At 42.8% G+C, this 27,100-nt stretch overlaps 1 protein-coding gene across 1 annotated transcript in view; it reads right to left on the bottom strand.

Moving 5' to 3' along the window:
- LSAMP (limbic system associated membrane protein) overlaps positions 1 to 27,100 on the bottom strand; it is a gene marked incomplete at its 5' end in the record, with an annotated part of 434,032 nt that overhangs the window by 129,926 nt on the left and 277,006 nt on the right. Inside the window, one exon of the mRNA XM_083439051.1 lies at positions 14,503 to 14,628. Coding sequence (XP_083295177.1) covers positions 14,503 to 14,628 — 126 coding nt within the window. The remainder of the gene's footprint in view (positions 1 to 14,502; positions 14,629 to 27,100) is intronic.

The raw sequence follows: 27,100 nt of genomic DNA, 5'->3' as shown, positions 1-27,100 counted from the left end.
AAAAGGTCTATACTCTGGTCTATACTCTGGTCTATACAAAAGGCCTGTGGTCTTCTTTTTCCTGATTGCTGTGGATAAGCAGTATGAATGCAGTCTTATCTCCTGGTTGTCAAAAGACCTCTTGTGCTCATTCATTGACCTTTCCTTTGCTTAGAGTTAGAGATGAAGAAGAAATTTGTTTGGTGCCCTTAAGATACTGGAACTCCCAATTGGATTTCACACGTCTCCAGATTTTGTAATGCAGTTTTGATGCATGGAAATATGGATTTTATGGTTTAAATGTGTACAAAATACATATTTTATGGGAAAGCACACTGAAAAGCATTGGAAAATATCTATTTTGGGGAAGTGTATATAAACATGAATACAAATAATGCTTATACACTTTGTAATTTCTTTTTTAAAAATTCTTTTTATTAAAGGTTTTCTTCAGCAAAAAACTTTTCAATTCACAGAGTTCTTTCTAAAGATCAGTTGCATTCGACGTGAGACACTACTGTTATAGGCAGTATGAGGTTGGGGGAGAGGAAAGGTGGGCAGAGAGAGAGGGGGAGAAAGAAGGGGGATAGTAAATTTCCATTCTTTTACATAGTGTATGTGAGGGGCTTTTGTGTCAGCGTTGCATGGATAGGTTCCTCATCTATAATTTTATTAGTTTTCATTGGCAGTGAGAGAGATTGGGGAGACCAGGGCATAGTTGGTTGCATTCGGTTGATGGCAGTGAGTTTTATTTGTGTGTGAGAGAGGGAGGGGTTAGAAGCAACTCCAGAACTGGTCCTATTATATATTTTACAAGCCAACAATGCACATTCACACTACAAAGAACCCATAAGCCACCTGATCTAAGCAGCTAGGAGCATCATAACTAGACACTGGAGGGACCTGTCAGGAGTGAACATAGACCACTGGTACCAAGCTGTATAGGAAACATTCCCAACTAGAATAGCTAACCAACAAATCAAAATTAGCATGGGGACAAACAAAAGAAGATGCCTTCACCCTGGTGTGGCTCCCCTTTACTACGTACGCAGCCCAACAAAACCACAACATAACCCTCCCTATGACAGCATGCAAATTGATATGGCTAATTTCATATATTCTTTTAAAAAGTCCATGCAAAACAGGATGGAGCAGATGGTTGACTGAATACCAATGAAAATGAAATGGGGCAGAATTTCTCTACCCCTAATAACTATCTTCTTTGCACCTTGAACTTTATTCCTACCCTTGCAGCTCCATCAGTCACCTTTTTTCTTCATCTGCTACAGATGGATTTCCCAGCATTGATCCACCGGCTTGAAATGACACGTCCATCTGCTTTATCCATCTTACACCTCATTTATCTCTGGGTAGATGCCTTTGGCTTCAGTTAGGACTATTGCTCCTGTTTAGACTCCCTAGTTGGACTGGAAGGAACACTATCCAAGCCAAAAATGCCCTCATCTTTAAAAAAGAAGGAAAAGAAAAGAAAATCCCATGCACTGGTCTGCATTTACATCGGCAGACAACAGCAATGCTCTGGACCTCCATAAGTATTTGATAAGGGATAAGCACAAGGCACATACTGTGATGTGCTGAACACAAAGCTTTCTTATCATCCAATGCATCTGTTTGCTTTTCTTCCTTCTTGTCTGAACTTCTAGCTTGCCTGCCTTTCCTTGGCTTGTGTCCCAGGCAGAAAACTCAGGACAAGGAATTGATTTTTGTCAAACGCCCAGAAAAACAAATACAGAAGAGGTGAGAGTCTTGCCTCCAGGACCCTTTTGCCTTTCCTGACTACTCTCCCATGAATCTGCTCAATAGCAGAATAATTGAAATCACTCTAGATCAATAGATTAGCCTTTCCAAGGTCCCCATTACCTGTATTAACAACGGCTCTTAAGTGTGCTGCTCCCTATGAGTGCTGTGGCCAAAATGAACTTTTTCCAGCTCCTGTGTTCCTGGCCTTTAATCCTCTGAGGTGGCAAATCTGTCTCTGGGTTTGAGATTAGAGAAGGGGCTTCACATGATTAAATTATTCTGCACATGCAAAAAAAATAAAATCCTTCCACATAGACTATAACTCTTATCCTTGACATCCAGTTTTCTATATGAATAGAGAGGTTTTTTTAATGCAGAGCCTGAAGTGGTACAAGCCACACACAGATTTAAATGTCAGTGAGAACTAGGCTTTTAACATAAGGCATGTCCACACAACAAAATGGTGTTCACTGAATGCATGGAGAGGGGAGGGATTGAGACCATCAGTCCCACCCCCTTGTTGGAAGTGCAACAGCAGACATCATTCAATATGCTTCAGCAGGAGGTTGATGCCCTCCCTGTACCAGGTGGACAGAGCTAGAGCAAGTGTGGGGAACCAGTGACCACCCAGCCAGTGTTGGACTCCAACTCCCATCCACTCCAGGCAGCATGGCCAATGGCCAGGGAATTGTGGTCCAGCAAATATCTGGAGGGTCATATGTTCTCCACCCTTGTGCAAGAGGAACTGCATAGGACAGAGCCACAGAAGGCGCATTTCACTTCTAGCATCTAGAAGAGCCAGAATAAGTGAATTTCTTGGGGCTCTGGTGGAAGCTGATAGAAACAGGAGCATCTAGCACTGGTGGGACAGAGATGGCCAAACATTGATGTGAACCCTCTTTGGGTGCTGTTGCTGCCATACAGACATATTTTCAAGGAGAAGAGAAACTTGAAAGTGATTCTGATATATTCTTTCTATGTTCCCATCCAAACCACTGCAGTTGGAAGTAAAAATGTGAGTCTGGTAAATTCCCCTATTGGATGCTAGCACTATCACTCAAAGAACTACATCCCTTTCTCTGTTTTCCTCCATCTCTCTGCTGTCATTTCCCATTAATTAATGGAAAACATCCCATTTCCTCTGAACATGCTACTTGGGTTAGTTGCTTGGGCCATCTAATACTATCTTGCTCTGCAAGTGCCTTCTGTCTGAACCATTGCCTGCCCCCAGCATGTGCCACAACAAGGGCCAGATTGTGATCTAATATATCTGATTTATATGCCTCATAACCCCAGACCCATTTCTGTAAATGCATCATTTGTTGATGTTATGCTTTATGGTAATGGCCTCCAGAATTGTTTATTGGCATATCTGGGGTCTGCAGTTTTATTCCTTTTACCAAACAGTCTTGCAGAATCATTCAATAAGCCAGACCTGCTGAAATAGCTAACTCATACGGACTTTGCCCCGTGTAAAAAAAGGTTGTGCGAATGAGCCCGAAATCGAACAGGCATGAAGCGATTTTCTGATCAAGGTCTCAGTAACAGAAACAAAAGCGCAGTTCATCTCTCTGGGCTCCTGCGAGCTGCCCTATGTGACAAATAAAGTTCTATTTCTCATTAGTTTCATATAACAGACTGTAGCATCCCGAAATGAGGGCATATTTAAGAGCACAGTTTAGAGAGGGATTGGGAAGCCTGTGAGTCATAAATCAGAACACTGCCTTAGTTCTCCAATAGGAAGGGAATTAATCTTTCTGTCTTTCCTCTCCTTCTGCACCTCAGAGACTTCAGAGTCCAGCTCAATTATTTCTGAATCCTGTATGTGTTTCAACCAAAAAAAACCCCTTTCCTGCCAGCATGTTTTCTAGCCAACATTGAACCTAGCAGGCAAATGTTGAGTCGCTTTTCGACTCAGGGTGCTGCTGCTCATGGTAATGGGGAGAACTTGCAAGGGAGAAGCATACATAAGCTTTCAAGGACTTCCTGGGTACTGTCAGGAAGGCATGCATAGGGGTCTTTGCCAGGGCAAGGTTGAAAGTGCCTTTTCTGGTGCCTGGGAAGGGTGTGGGAGCCCTAAAAAGAACTACCGGTAGTCCCTGCTTTGATACAGGGAAAACGAATCAGAGACTCAGGAGGGGGAAAATGAACTAAAAATGAGATGAAATAATTAAAAAAAAAACTCTTTTTAAGAAAGCATGCCTGAGGCTGCTGCCCTAAACTTTTCCTTCTTATTATAACAACTCATCTTCCCCTACCTGCTGAGAAAAGAAAGCCTGCCAGGTTCAAGCAGAAGAGGATACACGTTATGGATATGGGAGGGAACGAAGTCTCTCCATTTCATTTTTATGGGAAGCCCGTTGAATTATGCTTAAATTGGAGCAGTTAAATACAGAGGACACATTTTCCTTTCTTAATTTGCCCCCTACTTCTTTATATAGCATATATGAATGTGTTTTATATTGGTTGTAAAAAAATCTGGGCCATAAGACAGGATACTAGCATAGGGTCTGTTACCCTAAACATACAAAACACTGCTGAAGAAGTGGGTATTTTATATGCCTTTATAACTGCTTCGGTTGGCAGGCAGAAGAGGATGTCATCTCAGTACATGCTACGACTCCTTTGTGGCTGCATGCACACTTTTTATAATAGAATCAATGGAGAATGAGTGCTTGCTTTTTCTACATAGTCCACACACAATCTAGATTTATTGCTCTTTTTTTTACCCTGGAAAAGCACTTACAGAGAAACTAGTTTCATTCTGAAAAAACAAGCTCATTGCAGATTTATTATGCAGTACCCTGCAATGTGTCCATCAGAAAACAGACATAGGTGGCCCCAGCAATGGGAGCTGTATGCACACCTGCCCAGTTGTGGGTGGGCATACACCAAGAGCGCAATCACCACTTCCTTCTTCCTTCACCTGAGGCGTGTGCAGAAAGGGAAAAACTGTGAGTAACTTAAACATGGGGAGTGTTTTCAAACAACTAACCACACCCACCCTTGTAGACAGCAGGCTCTTCAATCAAAAGCAGCATATTGAAGACATGAATGAACGATTCCAGGTTGAGTAAACTACTTTTTTGAACTACAAATGAGTATGTGTTTACACAGCCTCCGTGTGTGTATGTTGATGCATATGTGCATTTGGTAAGTAGAATTGGAGAGGCTGTCTCCATGCTCAACCTACAAAGATTTAGTGTTCTGTTTGCACAAAACCAATACACATGCAATGTGCATGCATGGAGTCTCTAAAATAAAGCAGGGTGCCCAAATAGACAGATGAGCCTACATGTGCATAATCTGTACATGCATTTGTAGAGACCAGTACACCTGGTATGCAGGCTGAGACCCTACCTGCCCACGGACTGTCTCACCAGTGGTGCATGCTCTAGTTATCTCCCACTTGGACTACTGCAATGCGCTCTACGTGGGGCTTCCTTTGAATGTGACCCGGAAACTGCAATTAATCTGGAATGTTGCAGCTAGACTGGTGACTGGGAGTGGCCGCCAGGACCACATAACACCAGTCCTGTGAGATCTGCATTGGCTCCCAGTACATTTCCGAGCACAATTTAAAGTGTTGGTGCTGACCTTAAAGTCCTAAATGGCCTCCACCCCCATAGTTCAGCCCGGACACTAAGGTCCAGTGCCGAGGGCCTTCTGGCGGTTCCCTCATTGCGAGAAGTGAGGTTACAGGGAACCAGGCAGAGGGCCTTCTCGGTAGTGGCTCCCGCCCTGTGGAACACCCTCCCATCAGATGTCAAGGAAATAAGCAGCTATCTTATCTTTAAAAGACATCTGAAGGCAACCCTGTTTAGGGAGGTTTTTAATATTTAATGCTGTATTGTCTTTAACACTCGATTGGGCAGGGTAATAATAATAATAATAATAGTAATAATAATAATAATAAAACATGTGTAAGTAAGGAACCAGGCTTCTTGCCTCCCCCTATGCCTATTTAGTAGTGACATGTTGCACATTCTCAAAGGTCCCTAGTCCCTCAGTTTGCAAAAGGCTGTTCTTACTGTGTAATTCAAAGTCCCTGCTGGAGAATCTAGTGCCAGTATTTTTGTACCATGCATGAAGGTTAGCTAGCCCCACAATTCGGGTGAATGAATGATGTCTTCCTGGGCAGATATCCATTGCTAGAGAGAGCTTTTTGTCTCTAATGGCATGGTTCTGGATAAACCAACCGGCACAGCAGGAGCAGAAGTGAAAGGATTCAGAGCAGCTAGGAAGAAAACCAGGAGGAGACCAGAGTAATTGCCTGTGCAAGCAGCCCTGACCTTCCGACAGCACAGATTTGAACTACAGTGAAAATAAGTATCGGAGAAGACTGAGCACTTGCTAACCAAATTTTCATTATTCGTGCTAAAGTTTTTTCACTGTAAAGAGAGGTTTTGAGGATACTAGTTAGGCTTGCTTTCTCTCTTTAAAAATATACAAAAACCTTTAGAATGAAAATACATAATCATGGACAGTACAATCCCATCACAGATGCTACATAGTATCCCTCCTGTGACGGAGTGGGGGTCATCTTCAGGAACCATTTAGAAGTGGTGATGAATGCATGAGGGCTGCACCCTTTTAAAAAACTTTAAGGACATCTCTCATCCCAATTATGTGAATGCAATTATAATTAAGATAGGAAATTTGCTTTTAAAAACAGACATTGACAGGGCAGTAATTAAATGTTTTGCTCCATTTCTTTTCTTCTGTTTTCTTATTTATGGAAGCTTTTAAATTTACTTCATAAATTCATCTCCTCTCAAAATAAATTATGCATTTATCTAAGAAATTTTTTATTTGTTTTTGAAAAAGTGCACAAACTCCATGCTTTGTTGTTAAAAAAAAACACGAGGAAGCGGTAAATTTCTATATAATGTGTATTAATTTTGCCCCATACCCCAATAATGAAACCTTTTGCATGTGCACCCTGCATTTTTAAAATCCATATGTCTAGCCACAAGGGTCAGAAACTTGTTTTTAATTAGTATTTTTTAAATGGAAGCAGATTTTCACAAGGGTTCTCATTAAATATTGTGTGACTCATTTAACAATGTATCAGCTATATATGGAGTTGCCTATGGACTATCAGTCAAAAGCTGAATATTATACATGTGACGTGTATCACCAGGGATTTTATAGTCCTTAGTGATGGGAAAGGGTGTACACTGTTTGCAAGCATATTCAGTGTCTCAAAAGGAGAAGAAAAACAACAACACAACTGCGTTGTAGTCTTAAATCCTATTAAACAATACTGAAACCAGTGGGTTTAAACAACCCATAACTTAGTTAGGAACAAATGCTCTGCACAAATAGGATATCTGGTTCAACCCTGACACAGACCGCTCTCCCTACCAGGTGTCAAATGCATACCCTTACCAAGGGAATGTCTGTAAAAACAATTCAAAAGACATGACATTCAATGTAATCTGAAAAGCACCAGCCACTATGATAAAGACCATCAATATAAAACCATAATATCCACACTTACTGAGAGCCTAAAAATTCCAATATCTTTAAATATGGTATCAAATATAACTGTATCATCAAGCAAAAGACATAGGTAATGCCCTGTGTTGCCTTCTATAAATGCTGATCATAAAAGTGCATCTAGCCCAATGCAACAAAAAATAAAACCTATGTATGCTCCTTATCGATGCCTGCTGGTAAAATCCCTCATGCTGTAGCTCATCAAACCATACTGAAATGTGTGTTACCCAACAGGGCATATAGACCCTACCTGATGCTTTGAAGGTTGACTGACAGAGTACTGTCAGAATATGGGATGAAGAAGATTTGATATCCCGCTTTATCACTACCTGAAGGAGTCTCAAAGCCACTAACATTCTCCTTTCCCTTCCTCCCCTACAACAAACGCTCTGTGAGGTGAGTGGGGCTGAGAGACTTCGGAGAAGTGTGACTAGCCCAAGGTCACCCAGCAGCTGCATGTGGAGGAGCAGAGACGCGAACCCAGTTCACCAGATTATGAGACTACCGCTCTTAACCACTACACCACACTGGATATTATTATCATATCTACAAAACTGCACACCAGATTACAATGGCAGCTTTTAAGGCTCAGGTATACTTAGCAGTTTCATCTGGTCCCAAAAGCAGCTCTATGAGTTGAGGCAACTTTGTTAGAGGCAACTTGTTACCAACCACGATTAAAAAGCTTGTGAAGAGAGGACTTTGAGCAAAGGCATCGCCATCAAGTATGTGGAAGCAAATTAACTACATCAAATTACTAGGAAGAGGTAGGGATAAGCAGCGCCACTTGAAACAGCTGGACAAAGTCAGAAATGGATTCTTTCAACTCTGTAGCCTATGCTGGACCTTTCCATTGCCCGGGGACATCTCAGGTTAATACTAAGCCTTGTGGGGGAGTCCAGTGTATGGGAAAGCATAACTTTTTGTTTTCTCTGAATGCAATGTAAAGTCGAAGAACTGATAGAGATGATTTTTCCCCCTCTGCAAGAGCAAAAAAGAAAAGGAGACATGCCCCCTCAAGCTACTTTTGTCCCAGTGAATTGAATTGCCTAATCGAAGTGTCATATTGAGTTCTGAACACTCACAGACTCAAATGCTGTGCTAAACTCAAACTAGATAACTAGAGTAACCCTTTTTCAAAGAAGGTGCCCTGAATTTCTCTTTGCTTTTACAGATGACTCACTACCTGCAAATACGAGATTTGGCCTGGACTGGACCATAACTCTTATCACATTAGAGGAGAATCTATTGTTTCTTCAGTGTAATACCCAATGGACTCAAAAAGAATAAATGCTGAATAAAAGTTTAGGTTTTCTTCCCAACAATCTGTTTATGGAGCATTCACCCTAATTTATTTGCACAAAGTTTGTGGGGAGGTTGTATTAAGTCCATTGTTTATTGAGCGTACACACACACACCAGCATTGCTATGTGGATATGTATTTTATCTAGATGGGATTAAGAAATTATTACTGTTGAAAAGGAGATGGATCAAATATATTTGATAAGCCCAGTTAGACAGGTTTGATTTGCACTGAATTGCCTGTCCCAGACAGTTGGGTGCAGTGTTTGTCCTATTACTGGTATTGCATGGAATGGAATTGGGAAAGTAAATGATGGGAATGGAATCTCCCAGCTAACTATTTTATTGTAGGTAAACATATGGACTGGCTCTGATTTCTGTTATGGTTCATACATAGCATATGTATGACATTTTCACATTACTTCTCATGCTAATGAGCCTGAATGCCTCTCATGGTAGATATTGATATGGCCTTTATTTAGACATTTAATATATTGCTTAGAACACTTTCTCACAGTATCTTCTTTGCACAAATGAGCATTTTCACCACAAGCCATTGCCTCATGCAGGAGAAGCGTCTGGTCGCTAGCATGGGAACGGCCAGGCTAACTGTCACAGGAACTACTTAGCTGACTTTCTGCTACAAATAGTGATTCAAGAAAGCACACAGGGAGCTAATTGGGGCAAATGCTGAACATGTCATCTCGGCCCAGCAACTTAGAAACTACTCCATTTAAAAACAAAAAGACAGGGAACTTGTAATGGAAGTGTCAATAAGTTGCAGAGCATGCAAATGCATAATGAAAATATAGGTGCAAATTAATAGCTGAGGAAACCCCATCTGTTAAACAATATTCACAATATATATCCAGTCACTTAGAAAGAGGTAACACTAGAATATGTGCACAGGAAGAATGAGGCTACTGTAAACAAAGCACCCCTTCTTATCCATAATTTGACTGTCACAGTAAGAAATTGGATATGGTGCCAATTCTCTCCTCCCCCACAGCCAACTAAAAGAATTTCATATGGATTTAAGGTTATGATAGAACAACTTTTTGTTTGACGCATAGATTCATAGAAATGTACAGCTGGAAGGGACTCCAATGGTCATCTAGTCTAAACACCTGAAATGCAGGAATGCCTCAGGCAAAACAGTTTTTTTCCCTTTTAATTGAAGTTCAACTGAAGATAGAGGCATCTAATTATCTCCCCCCCCTGCAAACCCCCAACAACCACTAGAAAGGAGCCTCCAATTTCACTCCCATATCTTCTCAACATTCAGTGTATTATTATTTTTTACATTTCTGGCAGTGGAGTTGTCTTTCCTCAAACATGTTGGCTCCTGAGCCCTGGCAAGTGCTGCCAGCTGCCCACCCTTATTACAAGACTGATCCTCAGAGGAAAGTTCTGCCATTTGAGCTATAGAAATATTCATGGCTTGGTTAGCTTTGGTAATCACTGTGCCCAACATGGAATCCCTGAACGTGCTACAAAAGGTGGTCATCCGAGCTTTAAAGCTCACCATCCCAGAATATGAAGAGGGCAATGACTGTGCTGAGTAGGTGCGGTTGTTTTTCTTCTCTGCTTGCTCATCCCAAACCAATCTGTTTACCGTACAAAAGTGGCAGAACAGTCATGAAGAATGAATCAGGGGCTGATGTCATTCTGAGAAATGGCATTTCAGCTTTCATTACCAGAATACCTCCCAGAATTAAAGCTGATTTGCATTGATATTTGCCATCTGAATTATTAAAGGGCTTCTTTCCCCATACCTCAGCTCCTCTCCCTTTACCCCAGGCTTCTGTGCTACAGTCGACAGCAACTGTGACAATTTAACCATCTCACCAGGGAGGAAGCCAGTTTGCTACAGGCAGCTTATGGGCTTAGAGGAACTGGTGGCTGATGTGAGAGAGAAAAATGTCTGGTATATTTTGCATATCTGGTAAAAGAAAAGACAAGGGAGTAAAGCAATTTCTCCTACTTTTGTTGCGGGGGGGGGGGGAATGTAAATATGCCTTTACTTTCTCCTATCTATCTTCCAATTAATGGCAGTATAAAAGCACCATTTAGTATAGAAGTGAAGCACTGGGAGTCTCCTAATCATCTAGGGTTGAACTGTACTTTATAATTCTAAAAAGAAGCGATGAACACCTGCACCTCAGCTGTGGTTTTATTTTAAGTAGTCGAATGTTTTGTGAAGGGACTGGCTATCTGACATTCAGAGTTTGATCCTGATTTGGTGCTGGGACTTAAACTCACTGGAATTCTCTATAGTCCTGTTATTTTTATTTTGTTTTTATTATCCTTAGACATCAGTGCAATAAGCCACATGCTTCATTCACAGACCAGTTATAAAGGTTATTGCTAGCATAGAATAACTCAATATTGGCAAGTGAGTTTAGCAGATAAGAAGGGGTGGTCATTCAGAAATATACAGAAATATACCCAAGTAGAAAAAAGGGTTACTTTGCAGGAAACTTTAGAAATGATGAAGGCTCCAGGATAGATTTTCAGAGCAATGAGCATCCACTTAACTCCTGTAATACACACCAATGATCCGTACGCAATGTGGAATGACTTCCGCGGTAACATTAGAAGAGATGTCTGAATGTTGCAAGACTAATATTCCAAGGAGGAAGAAAATAAAATGCTGTGGGAGAGCAGCCCTTTGGAGCAGAATTAGGTCTTGGAAGTTAGCAGATTGCAAGCATATAACTTAATTAAGGGGGGTGGGAAACAGAACACATTTCCAATCATACCTCAGGAGCTGGCACAGTTGCACCTAGTACTGGCAACGGCAGAAGGGAACGGCTGGTTACTTCAGAATTCAGTGGAGGAAACATTCTCTCTGCCTTGCTTTGCTCACATTTCTTTCGTTGGCTAGTTTCCCTTCTTCCGCCCCATTTATTCTTGGCAGCCTTTCCCTCCCTTGCTTATTATATAGCTTGTTTCAATGGGATAGGACCAGGCCTTTTGGATTATTATCATTTTGCTGCTGTTGCTACTACTACTTCTGAAAGCCAGCGTAATGTAATGAATGGCTAGAGTGTCAGAGCAGAGCTGGGGAGACCCCAGTTTCAAGCCACCACTCAATCTTGAAATTCACAGGGTGATCTTGAGCCTGTCACTTTCTCTCAGCGTAACCTACTTCACACAGTTGTTGTGAGGGTTTAAAGGACAGAACATACCATGCTTGATGCCTTAATCTTGAACAAAAGGTGGGATAGAAATGTAACACTGTCACTAGTATTATTTAGAAGTAGTACTAATGTTAGTAGCATTGGTAGGGGTAGTAGCACAAAGCTGCCTTATCTTGAGTTAAGCCACTGTTCCGTCTAGTTCAGTACTATCTTCACGGACTGGCAGCGACTCTTCAGGGTTTTAGTCGGGATCTCTCTGAGCCCTATTTGGAGATGTTGGGGATTAAAACTGGGACATTCTGCATGAGGACTGTAAATATATTAGTTGATTTAAAATGCTGCTTTTCTAAGTTGTTTTATATTTGCTTCATTCTTTGCTTCTTTAGTGGGGGTGGTTTTTTTAAGAGAGTGGAAGGTAAAGGTAAAGGTACCCCTGCCCGTACGGGCCAGTCTTGACAGACTCTAGGGTTGTGCGCCCATCTCACTCAAAGAGGCCGGGGGCCAGCGCAGTCCGAAGACACTTCCGGGTCACGTGGCCAGCGTGACATCGCTGCTCTGGCGAGCCAGAGCCACACACGGAAACACCGTTTACCTTCCCGCTAGTAAGCGGTCCCTATTTATCTACTTGCACCCGAGAGTGCTTTCGAACTGCTAGGTTGGCAGGCGCTGGGACCAAACAGCGGGAGCGCACCCCGCCACGGGGATTCGAACTGCCGACCTTTCGATAGGCAAGCCCTAGGCGCTGAGGCTTTAACCCACAGCGCCACCCGCGTCAAGAGAGTGGAAAGGGCCCTTTAATAGTTGCAAGACAGGCAAAAGTACAACTGGTGCAGTTTCTTCCTGCATGCATGCCATGCAAAATCAGAGAGGCTTTCCCAGAAGCCCTGTTTACCTTAGTCCTATGTATAAACTGTAAGGTTGGCTCACAATCTGACAATCCCCCCTCCGATTTAAGGGTGACTAAACTAAAATTAATCTCCAACTTTTCCATTCCCATCCATTTCCCTCCTAATTTCCGATCCGTGCCTGCTGTTTAATTTCACAGTATTTCTTGCTCTGTAAATTTCTCCTATGACAGCATTAATCTCCTCTAACACCTTGGCTCATATTGTCAAATTTCTTATTCTTAAAAAGACAGAAGTCAGAAGACACAGTCTGGGTTTCATTTTGTGTTTTTCGCTAATCTGAATAAGAGCGGAATCCATTTCTAAAGGAAATGGCACCTAAAGAGTGAATTGTGAGTCTGTCTGGGGTAATTGCTGAATTGAAATTGATTCTCTCCAACATCTGCTGGGATCATCAGCATTGATAACATGTGGGAGCTAGAGTAGGCACCGTCAGAAGTTGAATTTGCACATGTCTTGCTACATTCTTTGAAAAATTGTAAATCTTCTTGCTAAAGCTTAATAGGATGCAAATATGTATGAAAATTACATTCCTTGAAGATGGAAGGAAATTACTGGTACAGGTCAAGGGAAAAACACACCTTGTAATGTAAAAGACAGTTATTTACAAATGGGTTCATACTGTCCTAAAAAAAAGAACATTTTGGAGAGTCAGACCTATAACTGACTATCGTTTACCTGAGAATTCAGAAGTAATTGTACTGGGGGTTCAGCAAGGAACCTGTGGCCTTCCAGATATTGTTGGACTACAACTCCCCAGCCAGCATGCCATGCTCAATAGCTGAGGATGATGGGAGTTGTTGTCCAGCAACTTCTGGAGGAACATAGGTTCCCTATCCCTCGTCTGTGGAAAATTTCACTGGGCACAGTTAGAATCTGCATTGCCATTTTATGATAAGGCTAAAATATGCCACATGTGGTTGTGTGGTTGTGTGGGTGTGGGTGTGGGTGTGGGTGTGTGTGGGTGTGTTATAATATAGCTGAAAACACTGTGGAATCATCTTGGGGTCACTTCACACTTTACATTTTTAGGTGTGCACATAAGGTTTTGTTTTGCTAAGCATCGTTCTGAAAACAGCTGATTGAAAACACATGCATCATACAGAAATATTCATCAGAAACTGGCTGTGCCTTCACATAGAGTGCATATTTGATAATGAACCTGGTTTTGTTGCTGGTTGATGTGTGATGCAGCACTTAGTCTGGAAGGCTTCAGTGTCAAGAAGCTCTTAGTATTGCCATAAGCATGTTCTTTTTCTGTCTAAGATAAATGCTAAAAGGATAAATAATCAGAAAGCAACCTCCCTATTCTGATTGCCCTGTGGGTCAGGCTAATGACAGTGCCCTTTCCAAGACAACCAACATTAAAGTATCAAAGGAACAATTAAATGGTCAATGGGCCTGGCTGGTTTCTCACTCATTGAATTCCTACTAGCATCTCTTCTTTTGTAACACAAAACGGGGGGTGGGGGTGGGGGGAGCCAACCTGTTTTCTTCTATGACCTATCTGCAAAAATAGTCTATAGAGAGACTTAAGACTGCAGGTAAGAAATGACTATTGGCACCATACTAGAAGCCAATTTTGTGATTTTGAAAGGCTCACTTTGAACTCATTATTAGAAGGGCAAGGCCTTTTCACTTTGTCTGCGGCTAGTGATAGGTTCCCTTATTGCTATATTGTATTTGCAATGACAAAGACCACATCTATTAGATGAAAACAGCTGCTAACAGCAAGCAGAATGTCCCAGTGTTGACTGGCACAGTCTGATGTAGAAAAAAACAACCCATCAACACTTTGTTGATCCAATGAGCTTACCTTTTCCTGGCTGTTTTTACACTGAAACTTCCTCTGCTGGTGTGCAAAACAGGAAACAATAAGAAGCACATAGACACAGACCAAGGCTACCTACCTGTAGGGGTGAGGTGTCTCCAAGTGATAACAGGTTCAGGGCGCCCATTTGCCATACACACCAGGGTCACGTTACTGCCTTCATTCACAGTGACATCTGATGAGATGTTGGAGATCTTTGGTGGAACTATGGAAACAAAAAGGTTGGTTAGTTTTGGCTCAGCTTTTCAACTTCTGAGCAGCTCTACCCTATAGCTGGGTTACTGAGTGCCCTTCATAATCCCCTCATTCTAAGAGTCAAATAAAAATAACACGTTAAAGGCAAATATTCAGGTGCTACTCTCACTGATATACATTGCTGTTGTGCAACCCAACTCTCCGTACTCAGGAGTAACCCCACTGCTTTTTATTATTATTTACTAAAACTCATTACACAGGTGATCAGAATACCACAGAGTAGGGACAGGAAGAGGCAGAGAGTAAGTGACTGACACTTGTTAGCTTTGGGCACTGAAGTCTTCAGGAACTACTTCAAGAAAACTTAATGTATTCATTAATGATAAACCAAAACTGTGTTCAGTGGAGTTTGTTTTCAAATAATTCTGCATAGGAATGCAGCCTTAGGGCCAAATTCCAAGTTATGCCAGCAGCCCATATTTCAAACCTAGGTAGCACCAAATAGCTGCAAAGGACAGGAATGCTCTGCCTCAAGTGGATATACATTGCACAGGAGAAATTGGACTCAGAATATGCCTGCAGTTTTTCCCCAGCAGCCCATCTGGGCCAGCCACTTTAGCTTACCTCACTGTAGTCAGGTGGGGGAAGTATAGGAAGCTGTAGCTCTGGGATTTGAGATAGGAGACATTGCCAGTCCTGTTTGGAGATGTTGGGGATTGGACTGGGGAACTTCTGCATGTAAAGCAGATGCTGTACCACTGAGTTGTGTCTGTTCCCTAAAGGGCTTATAGCAGGAGGCAGGGACAGGATCCAGCACTCTGACAGGCAGGTTCACCCCTCCAAATCACCTTCCCCACTCCTTCACTCCTGCCAAGCTCAACCCATGTTCTAAGTCTATGGGTCTGCAGTTTAAACATATATTCTGTCATAGCGTTCCCCAACAAGTCTGAAGTAAAAGTGCCTGTACCCTTGAATGTGAGAAAGCATTTACTCAAGGGATTTACTAATCTCTTTGTATAGCATACAGTTTCCATTTGAAGGTAAGGTTGCGGTGTCTTCTTCGGCATGGCAGGAAGCTGAATTTGCTGTGAAATTTCCCCCTACGATGCATATTTTTGCTTCGGAATCTGTGCTTTCACTTCAAAGAGTCCTTGTGATTCTGTAAATAATCCTGGAAATGTGAACTGAGTGCAAACCAATGCAGTGTGTCATGCCAGGGCTATATTTAGCTGTGGAAGTACAGCTGAGTAAAGAAAATGTATACAATATTTGCTTGGCTCTTTTGATTTTGCTAGAGCCATGAGTCAGCTTCCAGAGCACCAAGCAGGAACTCAGGAGCACAGAGGGAATCAAATAGCTTTGATTCACTATGGAGGCTAAAATAACCACAAGGCTGAGTCACCTTAAGCAGTGGTTTCTTAGGTGAAAATTGTGCTCTCATCCATTTGGAAGTTTGCTGGCTAGAAGCCTTTCAGCTGCTGTTTCCACCTCAAGCAGGGGCAGCCATTTTTTCCCTCAAGTCAATAAAGAGATAGGGTGGCTAAAGTGATGGTCGCCAACTTGGATGGCTTTAAAAGAAGTTCAGACAAATTCAAGGAGAGCAAGCCACCATGGCTATGTTCTACCTCAACTGTTAGAGGCATTATGATTCTGAATAGCAGGTGCTGGGAATTGCAGGTGGGCAGAGTGTTGGTCTAGCTTGCAAGCTCACCTAATGTGACAACAGGATGCTGGACTATATGGGCCATTGCCCTGATTCATCAGGCTCCTATTATGTTCTTAAGCAACTCAAGCAGACCTTAAAAGGAAGGGCCTGGGGAAATAACAGGAGTTGATACGATGCTGAAGAAAAGAAGGTATGAGGAGAAAGCTGAAAATTAGGACTGCATGGAAGGAAATGGGCTGCTTGGAGAACTAGGCCAGGCAACATAGGTTTGTAAGGCTTGAAGTACATGGGAATTCTGTCCATTATAGCTTCACATGCCACTGAAACTAGCAACAAAAGGCTGTGAGAGCCAACAGAAAGAGTGATTGTGTGGGCTGAATTTCACATACTGTGATCAGAAACATAAATCAGCCAGTTCTTTTGCATCATACTGTTTCGAAAGTCTGGGGGAAGGATTGGTTATCTCCAAATCAATTCAGGAGAGTCATTTCTTCATATACAGTGGTACCTTGGTTTAAGAACAGTCTGGTTTAAGAACGATTTGGTTTACAAACTCCGCAAAACCAGAAATAGTGTCTTGATTGGAGTACTTTACCTCAGTCTAAGAGTGTAATCTGAACAGTGGAAGGGCCCCAGTGGTGGGAGGCCTCATTAGGGAAAGTGTGCCTCGGATTAAGAACGGTTTTGGTTTGAGAACGGACTTCCAGAACAGATTAAGTTCGTAAACCAAGGTACCACTGTATTGCATATATTCTGTAGTCAACCTACTTTTTGAAAGTCAGATTCTATATGGTTTATTCTAACCGTATGGAATACCAACAAAACATAGTCCTTTTGGGAGCTGGTTTCAGAATGCAGGGTTTTGTTGAAGAACTGTCATTTGCAAGTGGCAGGGCAGCCCGCCCTGTTTCACTGCCTGGAGAAAACTGAAGCATTTGGCAGAGTGACCAGACTGACAATTAATAAAACTAAACCAGAATTGTTGTGTCTGAACTGATTTACAAGATGAATTAAGAAAGAAGATAGACTTTATGATCTGCCCACAATATATTAAATATCTTGGAATTAATATAACAAAAACCTGGGAAAAACTTTATAAAGCTATTTTTCTGCCATTAATAAGAAATATTAAGAACGATTTCAAAAACTGGTCTAGGCAGACATTATCATGGATGGGAACAGTGTCCTAGGTGAAAATGATACCATATTTTTTTAAGTTTTGTTTCAGACTATACCCATTTGTATTTTGACATAGAATTATTATTTTTTAAGTAGCAAAAGATGATAGCTGTACCTCATTTACAAAGTTATCATGCCACAGCACTATAACTTTGTAAATTAGGTACAGCAACACACACACACACACCTTGAGACTGTTGATAGATCACAGCTAATTGTAATCTGGGTCTTCTACCCCAGTGTACAAAGTTTGCTATCATTTTTTGCTGTTTTCCTTCAAAACAATATTATTGATTATTGTGAGTGACTTTTCCCTTTGACCCTTGCCTTTAACCCCCCCCCCCCGAAATGGAACTTCACTCCCAAGAAAGTATTTGTATAAAAATGGGGCTTTCCTCCTCAACAACTTTGACCTGAACCCCAAAAAAGTTGGGGGTAGATCACTGCCAGATTTTAATTCTAAAAGTAGATCACAGTCTCTCGGGAGTTGGCCACCCCTGATACAGAGTACCAAGTTTACCATTTTTAACATATATTAAAAACATTTTTTATTCTATAGTAAAGCCATTTGCTTAGGTAGATCTGAAAGTATGGAAGATGTGGGCACCTAAATTAGCTCCTTCAATCTCACTGTGGATGCCTTTTGTACTGCACCCACTTTTTATATGACAGGAAAATCATAGAATCATAGAATTGGGAGGGACCATGAGAGTAACCTAGTCCAACCCCCTGTAATGAAGGAATCTTTTGCCTAACATGGGGTTCGAACCCATGTCCCTGAGATTAAGAGTCTCATGCTCTACCAACTGAACTCTATGATTGATTGACAAAACTGATTGAAAAGAATGTGCTATTCAGAAATGGAGAGAGAAAGGTCCTTACAGACTAACTGATTCATTTGAAAATGGTTCACCTATATCAGCTGAACAAATGAGAAAAGTTGGAACGCAGATTGTAATTTTGTTTGATGTTTTATGCTCATCAAACTCTGAAGTTAAAGTGCATGCTACAAGACCTTTAACATCATTTGAAAATTTGATTATTAGATAGAACGAATATAAATTATTCCATCTAAACTCTATCAAATAATTAATGAGTTAACAATCAAAAAACTGTAATTCTGTGACACAGCAATGTGAGCCTGGTCTAGGGACTGTAACATTCTGCCACCCTAGGCGGCTTCCTTAGTTTGCCCTGGCAAGTGATTTTCAGCACCATCTATGTAGAACTGGAGCCTCCCCCTTGGCATCTGTGGGCAACACAACACCATCAGGCATTCTCCTTGGTGTCTTTCAAGGCCCCTTCCCAATTTTATATGGGAATTTGGGGATTTCAGGAGGGGTGGCCTGTTTTTTGGTGACATGTTGGTTTCTTGTTTTGGCTGTGTTTCATTTGTTCTGCAATGTCTGCTTTTGAGCATTACCACTTTTCCTTCTTGGAAATGTGTGTGTCTTGTGTGGCCCAAAACAATTCTTGGTTTTCTAAATGTGTCTCCAAATGATTGGGGGCCCCTGATGAAAGAAATGCTTCAGCAAGCCCCAGAGAGGTACAGACAACCTCATAGTTCAGTTTCTTCATCTTTTTTTTAATTCAAATTTCTGATATTTTAGGCTGATTGCTTCCCAATGCCTCCTGCTTGTACAAATCTGTCCATGTGGCAACCTTACTATTGGCAAACTCCCTTGGGAAGCCTGCCTTGCTTGCTTGGGAGGGCTATGATGAACATTACAGTCCCAGAATACACTCAGCCTCTAAAGCAAGACTGGATCTTACATGGTCAACATTCAGAGTCATCCACTAGTTAAAACAGACCAAAATCATTTGAAGCCTTCCTCTCTAATGGGTTTCCCCCCACTGTGTCAGAAATCATAGGTGTTAAAAGCAGCATCGTCTTAATTTGCAGCATTGTACTAGCTTCTCTCTCTTCCCCACCTGCTTTGTATGCAATTTTTAAAGGACAATTTTAAATTGGGAAGTCTTGGCTGCATTAAGGACAATCTTGGCTCTCCTGCGCTAATAGAGTTGTTGTGGACCTTAGCAGCAGCTTGAAATATTTGTAAAGCTTTTAAAGCAAGCCTGAACTACTCTAGGTGCTCCGTGATTACTGTGAAATCCGTTTGAGATATTTTAGGGAGAGCGATTTGTGAATGGAATCAAATAAATAATGGGGGAAGTTGTTTTGTACTCTTTCATTTTTTTTAAAAAAATACTTTTATTTTATTTAGCAAGCCTTTTAAACTGTATGGTCAGATTATTCTTTTTGTTTTGTCATTGTTGTATGTATTTTTGTTTTTATATTGTAAACCACCCTGCAATCTTTGGATGAAGGGTGGTATGGAAATTTAATATATATAGTCACCCAATTAGATGGAATAATATATTATTATTATTATTATTATTATTATTATTATTATTATTATTAAATAAGTATTGTCCCTAGTGGCTAGGACAGCTGGAGCATATGTAATATATTTAAGTTGTACATTTAGGGGTAGACGTCTGTGAACTCTAACTTTATACATGCTTCCTTAATGAAGGGGGAGCATACATTGGAACTAGTGGAATCTACCTCTAAGTCAAGGTTGGGAATCCTTTTTCAGCCTGAGGGCGACATTCCCTCATGGACAACCTTTCAGGGCCGCATGGTGTTTGGGGCTAGAGGCTAAAGTGAGCAGAGCAACAAATATTTTTGTACAGGAGGCTATATTCTTCCCACATTTCTCCACCCTCCATCCAGGCAAAAAAGAGGCCTTATCACAGTGCAAGGAAAAACCCCAGCCAGGTCAAGATGAGAGGTGTGGCTTGGGGAGAGTCTGGACCGCCAAAGAAGCCAATCTTGAACATCCAGAATACAGTGGTACCTCGGGTTACATACGCTTCAGGTTACAGACTCTGCTAACCCAGAAATAGTGCTTCAGGTTAAGAACTTTGCTTCAGGAAGAGAACAGAAATCATGCTCTGGCGGCGCGGCAGCAGCAGGAGGCCCCTGCCATGACCTCCCTGCCAATTTGGACACAATAAGGGAACTGGAGGCCCCTCGACTGTCCTCGGGTCCAGTATTGGACCACTTTGACCAGATATCCCCAGCCGATGTGGACAGACTCCTCCGAGCTGGAAAGCCCACCACCTGTCCTCTTGACCCGTGCCCGTCTTGGCTGATTAGAGCGTGTCCAGACGAGGTGCGGGCCCCCCTGGGTGATATCATCAATTTGTCCCTTGGCACCGGGACATTCCCAGGGGAACTGAAGGAGGCAGTGGTGCGCCCGCTCTTAAAGAAAACATCATTAGATCCTTTAGATCTATCCAATTACCGCCCGGTTTCGAATCTTCCATTCCTGGGTAAGGTGATTGAGAGAGCGGTTGCTGAACAGCTTGGTAGGTTTCTGGATGAGACATCCGCTCTCGATCCATTCCAGTCCGGCTTCCGCACTGGTCATGGGACCGAGACGGCTCTGGTCGCCCTAACAGATGATCTCCGCAGGCAGCTGGATCGAGGCGGGTCGGGGCTGCTGATTCTTCTAGACCTGTCAGCAGCCTTCGACATGGTCGATCACGAACTCCTGGACCACCGCCTTGCCGACGTGGGGATCCAGGGCACAGTCCTTCAATGGCTGCGCTCGTTTCTCTCTGGTCGGGGACAGAGGGTGGCGCTTGGGGGGGAATTGTCATCGCGCCACTCCTTGGTGTGTGGAGTGCCTCAGGGTGCGATTCTCTCTCCGATGCTTTTTAACATCTTTATGCGCCCCCTCGCCCAGCTTGTCCGGAGTTTTGGGCTGGGCTGCCATCAGTATGCTGATGACACCCAACTCTATCTGTTGATGGATGGCCATCCTGACTCGGCCCCAGACACACTGACCAGATGCCTGGAAGCTGTGGCTGGATGGTTTCGTGGGAGCCGGTTGAAGTTAAATCCTTCGAAGACAGAGGTCCTCTGGCTGGGACGGGGCGATATGGGATTGAGGGGGCAACTCCCATCTCTTGCGGGGGTGCAACTAGTGCCAGCATCGTCCGTTAAGAGTTTGGGTGTAATCTTCGATACCTCCCTCTCTATGGAGGCGCAGATTACAGCTATAACAAAGGCGGCTTTTTTTCATCTCCGCCAAGCCAAGCAGTTGGCTCCTTATCTCTCTCGCCCTGACCTAGCCACTGTGATCCACGCGACGGTCACCTCCAGACTGGATTATTGTAACTCGCTCTACGTGGGGCTGCCCTTGAGACTGACCCAGAAACTCCAACGGGTGCAGAATGCCGCAGCGAGACTCCTTATGGGGTCGTCACTGCGAGATCACATTCATCCAGTACTATATCAGCTGCACTGGCTCCCGGTGGAGTACAGGATCAGGTTTAAGGTGCTGGTTTTAACCTTTAAAGCCCTATACGGCCTAGGACCCTCGTACCTGCGGGACCGCCTCTCCTGGTATGCCCCACAGAGAAACCTACGGTCTGCAAATAAAAACATCTTGAAGGTCCCAGGCCTCAGAGAGGTTAGGCTGGCCTCAACTAGAGCCAGAGCTTTCTCGGCTGTGGCACCAATCTGGTGGAACGCTCTGTCACAAGAGACTAGGGCCCTGCGGGACTTGACATCTTTCCGCAGGGCCTGTAAGACAGAGCTGTTCCACCAGGCCTTTGGTCAGGGTGCAGCCTGACCCCCTCCTCTGGCAATCTGCACAGGGTCCTGCTTGCTGGTTGCCATCAATTTGTTTCTGATTGATTTTATGGTGGAAAGTTTTTAGAATGTCGGATTGTTTTTATTGTTGTTAGCCGCCCTGAGCCCGGCTTTGGCTGGGGAGGGCGGGGTATAAATAAAATTTATTATTATTATTATTATTATTAGCTAAAGTGGTGCTTCAGGTTAAGAACAGTTTCAGGTTAAGTACGGACCTCCGGAACGAATTAAGTACTTAACCTGAGGTACCACTGTACATTTTGCCAAATTCAACTGGGCTTTCTGATGTGACTTGTGGATCTATGCCACTTTCAGCACAACCTAAGAACAATGTGCCATTATATAGAAGAAATGCCTTTGTGTAGAATCATAATTTTGGCAGTATTGTCCCAGTACTTGCATAAAATGTGCTAAAGAAAACTTCATCTCCCTAAAAGGACCGCATTAATTCACAGTCTCTGGTCCCAGTGTTTCATGCTCCATTGGGGAAAGGGTCCAATAGTTATGTTCCTCTGGTGGGACACATGGGCATGGGTAGGTGCGTGGGGGAGCTGCCCCCATCAAGTAAACCAATAAAAATACTTAACTAACTGAGGTTCTGCTCCCTCCCTACATAAATCCTGGCTACGCCCATGGTGAGACAGCTGGACCACAGGCTATTCATGAGCATGGAACTGTGCATAGCATTGTTATAAGGTAGGCCATTGACAGGGCTTTACAGAAGCTGGCAGACAGTCTTTTCCCACTACATCATATCTAACCCTGGTGATTTTCAAGCTCTAGTTTTCGTGACAGGAACAACTCACATTGATGTAAATGATAAAAAGAATGAGACATGAAAACATACCAAAATCCCCCAGTGCAATCAGGGTTGCACTCAAGATGAAAGCAAGTGATTTGTTTCCACAAAACATTAGCATGTCTCTTAAGTGCCAACTGCACTTGTAACAAATGCGGGGGGAGGGAATATCTTCAAAAACACATACAGGCAAAACAGCTGCTGGAAGACAAATATCGTTTTTAGACAAAGGCAGTAACTTCTGAGTGGCTCTCTTGACACTTCCTTGTTTACTACAACTGCACTAGTTTGTAAGTGAGTGCCTGTGCTGGCTCCTTTCTGTTTTCATATACAAGCTCCTAGTCTTAATAGAGGATTCCCATTTCTCTGGTTCCGATAATTCCTCCTCTCTGCTTCCCTCAAGCTACTTGTCTCCTCATTCTGACCCAATCACCCCTCCAAGTCCATTGCTCTTTCATTTCCCTTGTGTCTTCATGACGTCAACCATCTTGTACATAGGTGGGGGCGGGGGGGGGGAGATGGAGAGAAGGAAAGGAGAGGCAAGGATGACCCTCCTCCTTAAAACTACCCAAGTATTTGGTTTGTGTAATGAACAGGATGATTCAAACATGCATATTCTGTGGTCCTACTTTTTTCTCTGTGCTAAACTAATTTTTTCTTTTACAATGTTATATTGTAAACTGTCTTGTGATCCTCAGATGAAGGGTGGTGTAGAAATTTAAATAGATAGATAGATATAGATAGTCATCATTTTATAGCTGTGGTATCCAGAGAATACTCACTTGTGCATTTGTCCAGCCGTCATGCCTAGTCCTGACCTGGTATCTCATTTTTTCATTCTAGTCTCTTTGCTTTGCTGTGTTGGACCATGTCTGAACTCCCTGTGATATCAGAATCATGAAATTGTAGAGCTGGAAGGGACCCAAAGGATCATCTAGTTCAGGCATAGGTAAACTCGGCCCTCCAGATGTTCTGAGACTACAGTTCCCATCATCCCTGACCACTGGTCCTGTTAGCTAGGGATGATGGGAGTTGTAGTCCCAAAACATCTGGAGGGCCAAGTTTGCCCTATGCCTGATCTAGTTCAACCCCTGCAATGCAGGAATCACAGCTAAAAACACTGACTTTGGACCGCTGCCAGAGTTTGTCTCTGGATCATATTTGGACATAAACTAATTCTCTGGTTTTGGACTGTGTTGTATATACAACTCATTGGTGAGCTTTTGGTGGAGGTTTTTATCTTCTGTAAGCTCCAACCTAGTGGTTTTCAGGTGAGTCATTTCACATTTGATTCAGTTGTGACCCAACAGAAGATGTACATACTTCTCTAACAAGCTCCTTGCAAAGCCAAACACTGGGGTTTCACACAATTTTCCCCACTTGTTGGGATTTTGGTTATCTAGGAAGCAAATATGAAAGGCACCATTCAGTCAAGAAATGAGAGAGGAGTCAATTCTCAAAAGTGTCTGTACTTACTCAATCCCAAAGCATTTCGGAAATACAATTTTCTTCTCCAGAGGCAATCCAGAGAGTATGCTTCATGACTCTAGCTAGGATATTTCTTTGGGATGTGGTAGCTAAAATGGTGTCCTCTAGATGTGGTTGGACAACACCTCACATTATCCCTGGCCATTGGCCATGTTGGGTAGGGCTGATGGAGTTTGTAGTTCAACAACCTCTTGAGAGTACCACATTGGTTACCCCTGCTCAAATGTGTTTGATTCAGGAATGCCCAGGACTCAAGATGCACATTTCCCCTGATTGCCTATTAAGAAGAAAGCTGGATTTCCAAAATGTGCTTGTCTTCTGTAAACTTGGGCACTTTTGTGAATCAATTTCTCTCACGCATCTTCAATTTTGGTGATCCACCATCTTTTTGACGTTCTACATCTGTTGTTCCTTTAGTGTGGAAAATGAGTACTCTAGCACTTTGTAGTCCTCAACTATAAGGGCGAAGAGCAAACCATTAAACCTGCGTCTTAAAAAAAGGAGTTTATAGTCATAAAAGCCTCCACAGGAGCTTCCCAATTAAGCCTTGAGGGCTGTAATTTCCTTGTCCCTAGCTCCTAATTAACAACATTTTGCAACAAATACAAAGAAACTAATCAGCCCCCAGGTGAAGATTAAAGGGAGGGGGCATGCTGGCCATCACATGCACATACACACCTTGAGCATTTTGGAGCTGACATCTTGGCTGCTACAATTAGCAGTCCTTTCCTATGGCAACTAATTGGCATCAAATTGGCCTCATTAGTCATTGTTGAGTTAAAGTGAATGAGAGGAGTGTGAGGAAGGAGGAGAGGGGATTTAAAGAGGGGGCAGAACTGGTAAATAGAAGTGAGTGGCTAATTTTCCTCTTCTCCTCTACACTGTAGGCTAATCACTGCTCTTTACACCTATAACAAGAAGCAGCGTGATGCTGCCTCTGTCCACAAGGCTAACAATCTAAGCAAATTCCCAAGCCCTTTAGGATGACGCATGCTAATGTCCACGAATCGCTTTGAAGATACAAAGTGCTACATAAGCATCCAATTTGATTTAGCAAGAACAGCTTCCTGTAATTCTTTGTTTTGGTTGAAATCTGCTCACAGGCACACAAGAGTGGCAGTTATCAAAGGTCAATTCAGTTAGTTACTACATCTGGGCTCTTTTAAAATATGTCAGAAAGAGAAACACTCATTGAGTTTTGTAGCAATATGACTAAGATCTCAACTACCCATTTCACAAGTTTTATTTAGAGGGGTGAGGGGGAAGCTTTCAATAGGAATGGAATAAGCAAGAGAATAATGAGAACAATTATACAGCTTTGCCAGTGGGTTGCTTCAGTTGCATGGCTACTAGCCATGAAAACTATACTTGTGCCTCCACTACTGGAAGCAGTAATACTTTTGAATACCAGTTGCTGGAAACCACAGCTTCTTGGGGTTGCTGCATCACACTGTTGACTCATATTAAGCTTGTGGTCAGCGGCGTTGCAAGGGAGTGGTGGTATGCCCCAGGTGCCATGTCAGGGTGTGTGTAACAAGAAGGCACACCGTGGGGTGCTTGTCCCGCACCCCCAGGTGCGGCGGCATGAGCAGCCATTGTGCCACCGCAGCCGCATGTGGAGGATCCTCCGTTCGCAGCTGCAGCTGTGAGCAGAGGATCCCGCCATCATCCGTATGGTGTTTGAGCGGCACTGGCAGCAAACCACTATGTACAACACATGCGCAGTGTCGCATGCACACGCTGTAGGTAAAAACGCTGCACGTGTGCCCTATGTAGCGACGCTATGCATGCATCATACATAGCAGTGCAATGTGTGAGCAAACGGCGGTTTGCACCACCCCGGGTGTGGTTAGCCTTCATTCTCCCCTGCTTGTGGTCTACTAAGATCCCTAGATCTACTAAGATCCTTTTCACATGTACTACTGGCAAGTCAGATGTCATTCATCTTATATTTGTGCAGCAGATTATTCCTGCCTCAGTGTAGAACCTTACATTTGCCCCTATCGAAATTCATTTTGTTAGTTCTCAAATCTGTTAAGGTAAACTTGAATCCCGTTTCTGTTTTCTGTGGCGTTAGCTTCACTCCCATTTGGTGTTATCTGTAGATTTGATGAGCACCCCCTCAATTCCTTTATCCAGCTCATTTGTAAAGATGTTGAACAACAACGGGCCCAGGACAGAACCCTGTGGCACCCCACTTGTCACTTGTTTCCAGGTTGATGAGGAACCATTTGTGAGCACTCTGAGTTTGTTCAGTCAACCAGCTACCAATCCATTTAACAGTTACCTTGTCCAGCCCACTGTTTGCTGCACTAGATGGGCCCTTGGTCAGATCCAGCAGGCTCCTCTTATGTTCTTACCATGCTAGTAGCAGAAATTGGGGACATAAAAAATCATGGATAATGATAGGAACGGGATGAGAAAGCAGACATGGGGACCATCAGAAACTATCACTGAAAACGTCTCCATGTCTATATACTGGCTGAGGCAATGCATCAGGACACTTGATTCCTTGCCACTTTTATATACCATACTATGCCAAAATATGAGCCCAAAGCTAGAGGTGAATGAAGTAGTGGGTGTCTTTGCAGCACTCCTTACATTTTACCTGTGTAAAGGCAAGAAACTGGCAGCTGGCAACCAGGTTTAAAGCACATGCGTGAATCACAGAGTGTAATAAAGTC

This window comes from Podarcis tiliguerta, assembly GCF_965153285.1.
Source record: "Podarcis tiliguerta genome assembly, chromosome: 4".
Taxonomy (NCBI): Eukaryota; Metazoa; Chordata; class Lepidosauria; order Squamata; family Lacertidae; genus Podarcis; species Podarcis tiliguerta.
Note: the sequence above shows the minus strand (reverse complement) of the source record. Positions and strands in the feature narration are given on the sequence as shown.